At 48.9% G+C, this 6,000-nt stretch overlaps 1 protein-coding gene across 1 annotated transcript in view; it reads right to left on the reverse strand.

Annotated features, from left to right (window-relative positions):
• The window catches only part of SP1 (Sp1 transcription factor), a 52,870-nt gene extending 52,007 nt beyond the window's left edge, over positions 1-863 (reverse strand). The window contains exon 1 of the mRNA XM_047740477.1: positions 711-863. Within this exon, the coding sequence (XP_047596433.1) occupies positions 711-717 (7 nt within the window). The 5' untranslated portion in view covers positions 718-863. The remainder of the gene's footprint in view (positions 1-710) is intronic.
• Positions 864-6,000: the final 5,137 nt, after the last annotated feature.

The following is a 6,000-nucleotide window of genomic DNA, read 5'->3' on the forward strand; positions in this document are numbered from 1 at the left end:
GTGGGTGGATGGAAAGCTTGCTAAAATTAGGGTCAAAGGATATGGAGAAAGAGAAAACTTGAAGTGTAAAAAGCACCCAGAGCAGAAGAGGGGCAAAGAAAAAAGAACAAATAAAAAGTGTGAGTGGGAAAACATTTGTGAATACTGCCAAAGGACTAAAGGGGTCCAGGGCTTAGGAATCTGGAGGTTTCGGGGCGGACAGAGGGCGGGCCCTAGAGGGAAAGGGCGGTTTCGGGGTGAGGGGCGTGGAAAGGGCGGGACGGCCGGGGGGGGGGGGGGGGAGGGGAAATCTACGGGGGGAGGGGAGGGCCTTGGGGCAGGCGGCGACCAGAGGGCGGACCAGGGAGGCGGTTGGCCCGGGCGGGGCCTGCACTGTTCGGGCCGCCCCCGCGGCTCCAGCCCCCGGCGGGAGGAGCCTCAGGCGGGCGGCCGAATAGTGGGGGGTAAGGCCCGTCCCCCGTGGCCGGGGCGGGCAGGGGGCGGGCGAGGCCACGCTGCCCCCTCCCCCGGGGCGGGCGGCCCATCCCCCTCTTTCTCGCAGGCCCCGCCACTGCCCCTTCTCCCTCCCTTCCCTCCGCCCCGGGCGGGACCAAGGCCGCCGCCGCCGCCTCCCGCCCGCCCCCCCTCACGGCGGGGACCGCCCGGTCGGCCCTCGCGCGCGCCCCCTCATTCCCCTCCCACCCCTAAGCTTGGAGTGGACTCATCCTTACCGCTCATGGTGGCAGCTGAGGGACGAGCTCAAGGGGGTCCTGTCCGGGGGGGTTGGGGGGGGCCGGGAAAAACGCGGACGCTGACGAGGCAAGCGAACCCGGACCGGACAGGGAGGGGGGGGGTAAGGAGGAGGGAGCAGCGCGCCACAAGCCCAGCCTAGGCTCCGCCCCTTCGCTGCTGCCCCGCCCAATGAGGGAGGGAGAAAGGAGGGACTTGCAGAAAAAAGACGGGTAGGTTATCCAATGACAAGACTCGCTTGCTCGCTGAGGCGTGTAAGACATAGTTGCGTGCCCAGTGTCCGCCCAAGGAGGCCACCCTCTCAGTTTTAAAAGCCAATGAAAGACGCAGGAAGCGAGGGTGGGCGGTAGCTAGTGATGATAGGCTTGGAAGGAAGCCAGTCAACCGCCAGGCGGGCTCCCTGAACGGTAGCGATAGGAAGAACTTTGACTGGAATGACAGAACAACGACCAACCAGAACCCTGGACATGCCTGGGCACAGTCCTTTTTGGGAGGTGGTAAGAAGTAGGCAGAAATGGGATAGGATGAAGCTGACCAAAACCAATCAGAAATCAGGCGGGCAGCCAGGAAAGTTATGATTGGATTAACACTGAAAAAAGACAGGCTAGGACGCAGATTGACGTGAATGAAAAGCCAATTGAACGCCGAATGAGCTCTGGGGGCGGGATTTTGGAGTGGGCAGAGGAGAACTGGCGTCTCCCTCAGTCACTCAGTCCAATGAGGCGGCGAAGGAAGGTAGGCACCGCCTCCAACTTGGCCAATGGGCGTTAGTAGAGCCTCCCGTCCTGGGGGAGGGAGCAGGGCTGTGCCAAGGGGAGTTCGTCGCCATTTTGGCCCTCCTCAGGGGACGTCTTTACAGTGAATAGGTGCCGCGCTTCGGTGGATCCTTGCTGCTCAGCAAGTGTCAAGGCCAAGACAGTCGGTTCGCAGTTCTGCCTCGCCAGCAGGGCTCGTTCGAGCCTTCACTTAACCGTTCTTAAAAGTACCTCTCAAGTCTCACCCTTCCTGGGGTGGGCGGACAAGCGGGCGGATGCCTCTGAATGTGGGTGTAAGCCCTGTGGGTGCGTGCTCGACGAAATCTGGCGCTGCGCTCGCACAGTTAACTGACAATTCGCAAGGGCTTTGTCAGACCAGCAAACGCCATTTTATTAACTTCTCCCAGATAAAGCTGCTAACTACTTAATCAGGGTTAACTTTTCAAGGGCTGGTCTTTGAGGCTCAAAATACATTGGAGAGCCTCCCAGCGTCAGTGTCCTATAAGCCACTTCCTGTTTCTCCCCTTCATTGTAAATACCGTCTAAGCGTAAAACAGGATGGCAAGATAAAGAGTTCCTGCTTTTGTAACTACAAAGTTAAAGGACATTTTTCCCCCAGGCACTCGAATTGCTGGCCTACCATTCCACCTCTCCTTTTTCCTGCTTTTGGGGGAGGCAGCCTGGGTGACTTGTCAATGACACGGAGGTCATTCTCTGTAGCCCCTTCTATTTTACGTGTTGGTCACTAAGTTATTTACAATTTACAATTCAGCACTTCGTGACATGTTGTTTTAAAGTCTGGATCCCCCTAAAACAGGCCTCTGCTGCTTTGCATAGGCCCTGAAGAAAGTAAGTGTGGAATGCCTACTGTGTTAGGTGCGTAGGTCAGTTAAGCGTTCTGCATTCCTTGTGTCATGCTCATAAAGAAAATATTGGTACCAGAGAAGTTATGTATTTTATAAGAAATTTAGGCTGGTAAATAACTGGCCCAAAGTCACAAAGCTAGTAAGTTTTAGTGCCAGATTCCAGCCCAGAGCAGTCCCACAAAAAGCCTTCCATAGATTTCTTGAATAAAGCAGGCCTGATATAACCATTTATAAAAATGGGTTTAATAAAAGAAATAATTACATATGTATTTTTAAATGTATTGTTCCTTTTTAGCTCCTGAAAACTACTAAATCTAACTTCTATGACAGCTCAAATGGCATTATCCTCTTGTATACATTTATATAAAACATTACATTACAAATTACAATAGCATCTCTCCCTAGATCAAAGCTTCCCAAAATATGTCAGATAGTCTCTATCCAAACCCTTGTCTGCTTTGTTTAAAAAGGTAGATTCTGGGGCTCCTGGGTGGCTCAGTTGGTTTAGCGGCCGGCTCCCGCTGAGGTTATTATCCCAGGATTCTGGGATCCAGCCCCTCCTCCTCCACAGAGGTCCCCTCCTCCGTGGGGAGTCGGCTTCTTCCTCTTCCTCTTCCTCTTGGCCTCTCACCCCCCACCCCGTTCATGTGCTGTCTTTCTCTCAAATAAATAAAATCTTTTTTTTTTTAAGATTTTTTTTATTTGACACAGAGAGAGAGACATGGTGAGAGAGGGAACACAAGCCGGGGGAGTGGGAAAGGGAAAAGCAGGCCTCCCGAAGAACGGGGAGCCTGGCGTGGGACTAGATCCCAGGACCCCAGGACCATGACCCCAGCCGAAGGCAGATGCTTAGCGACTGAGCCACCCAGGCACCCCTCAAATAGTAAAATCTGAAAAAAATAATAACTTCTCTGGGCTCCCCCCCCCTTTTTAAGGTTTTATTTATTTATTTGACAGAAACACCGAGAGAGGAACACAAGCAGGCTTCCCCCAGAGCCGGGAGTCCCACGTGGGGCCTGGGGCTTGATCCCAGGACGCTGGGATCATGACCTGAGCAAAAGGCAGACCCTTAACAACCGAGCCGCCAAAATGCCCTTCTCTGGGCTTCCTCATGTATAAAAATAGGAATAATGAAAATCTATCAAATAAATACATAGATAATTACGTAATACATAAATTTGAAAGAGGTAGATTCCTAGTCTCCATGTCAGACCTAGTAAATCAGATTCTCTGGGGTGAGGCTTGAGAATATTAACTTTTTAACTAATTCTTTCAAGTGATTAGTCCCTAAACCAAAGTTTAAGAAACAGTAAAGGATGGGGCGCCTGGGTGGCTCAGTTGTCAAGCAGCTGCTTTCGGTTCAGGTCATGATCCTAGGGTCCTTGGTTCGAGCCCCACACTGAGCCCTGCCTCTGGCTCCCTGCTCCACGGGAAGCCTGCCTCTCCCTGTTCCATTCCCTCTGCTGGTGTTCCCTCTCTTGCTGTGTTTCTGTCTGTCAAATGTTTAAAATCTTAAAAAAAAAAAAAAAAAACCTAACTAAAAAAAGGGAAAACTAGGGGATGAAACTGTAAAGAAGAAACTTCCAGAAGGGAAGAAACTGAAACTTCCGGGATGTTAGAAACCGCATTACTCATCTTTGTAAACCAAGCTCTGGAGATTCTAACAGCTGTTTAATGTATTCAGCAAAAGACCACACCTAAAGTTGCAGGGGCCGGTGGGGTGAGGTGGGGTAGGAGCTAACATAGAGCCCTCCTCTGAGTGTTTTATGTATATATGTATTGTCTAACTTAATCCTTTCAGTTAATTTAAGTTCCCATTCCCTTTTACAGATGAGAAAACCTAGGCTCAAATACTTAAGTTAAATTATAATAGTTCGGGACGCCTGGGTGGCTCAGTTGGTTAAGCAGCTGCCTTCGGCTCAGGTCATGATCCCAGCGTCCTGGGATCGAGTCCCACATCGGGCTCCTTGCTCATCAGGGAGCCTGCTTCTCCCTCTGCCTCTGCCTGCCATTCTGTCTGCCTGTGCTTGCTTTCTCTCCCTCTCTCTCTCTGACAAATAAATAAAATTTAAAAAAAAAAATTATGATAGTTCTGTTTAGTTCCAAAGCTTGTGTTTTTTCCCATGGTTCTAAGCTAGTTTATCCCTGAAATGGGAATTAGAGTTTGATTTTATCCTAGGTATTGAGAAAAAGGTCTATTTACCGATAAGAGAGCAAATGGGCATGACCCATCTTGTTCAATTCACCTGTGAAAATCTGAACAAAATTTCTTTAAACAAAACTAAGATAAATTTTAAAAATGGGGCACCTGGGTGGCTCAGTGGGTTAAAGCCTCTGCCTTCGGCTCAGGTCATGATCGCGGGGTTCTGGGATCGAGCCCTGCATCAGGATTTCTGCTCCGCAAGCAGGGAGCCTGCTTCTCCATCTCTCTCTGCCTACTGATCTCTATCAAATGAATAAATAAAAAATCTTAAAAAAAATTTTTTTTAAATGAATAACTTATTTCAAGGTTTCTCAAATCCCACACATGCCAGTGTCTGTCTACATAACCATTTGTGAAATCATTTAAATAACTCCTAATGACTGTGTTTACAAAGCAACATGGGTCATTTGAGAGATGTTTTACTTCAAAATCAATCATAATAGTACAAGCACTAAGTGGTAACACTCCAGAGTGGCTGTCAGGATTCTTAGTGGTCTACCCCTCACTTATTCAGGCTCATCTTCCATTACTGTCCATTGCACTCTTACCTTTCACTTTGTTCTTTGTTGGACTCTTCCTCCAAAGCATTCTTTCTTGGGTCTCCATAGTTCAGAACCACAGTTTACTCAGCTTACCCTCCTTCTGGGGTACCGAACTCTTCCTATTAGCTTTGATAAGAACGACTTCTCTGAAGTCTTTTCCTAACTCCCCCAGATTGAATACTCTGTCCACTATGTTCTTTTAACATACCTCCATTAGAGGTATGTAAATATCCAATCTCCTCCAACTAAAGCATTCTGAGGGCCTAGGTGATGCTTTTTTGCTTTGTATCCTCAGGGCCTAGCATAGCATATAATTGACACCCAGTAAACAAACACTTAAGTGAAAGAAGTCTAGTCCCCCCAATCCTAAACAGAACTCCAGAAAATACAAGGCCAAGGACTGACTCTCAGCCTTCAGTTGCTTGCCTTTTATAAATTAAATCATTCCTCTTGACTTTGAAGCCACTCTTGTTTTCATCAATTTCTCACTTGGCACACCTGGCTGGCCCAGTTGGAAAGGCCTGTGACTCTTAATCTAGGTGTAGTGAGTTCCAGCCCCGTGTTGGGTGTAGAAATTACTAAAAAAGTAAACTTGAAAAAAAGTTTCCACTTAGCAATCTGGTAACTGGGAACATTTTACAAAATAAAATATGAAGATATTTCAAAACCTTCCTTTTACACCATCATTGTAAACTTCCTTCTCAGTTAGCTTTCAACTACAGCTGTTAAATACAAAACAGACTTGGGGCATCTGGATGGCTCAGTTGGTGAGCATCTGCCTTTGGCTTGGGTCGGGATCCCAGGGTCCTGGGATGGAGCCCCATGTCAAGCCCCATGTTGGGATCCTTGTGCTTGGTGGGGAGCCTGCTTCTCTCTCTCCCTCTGCCTGTGGCTCCCCCTGCTTG

Source organism: Lutra lutra, chromosome 8 (genome assembly GCF_902655055.1).
Source record: "Lutra lutra chromosome 8, mLutLut1.2, whole genome shotgun sequence".
Taxonomy (NCBI): domain Eukaryota; kingdom Metazoa; phylum Chordata; class Mammalia; order Carnivora; family Mustelidae; genus Lutra; species Lutra lutra.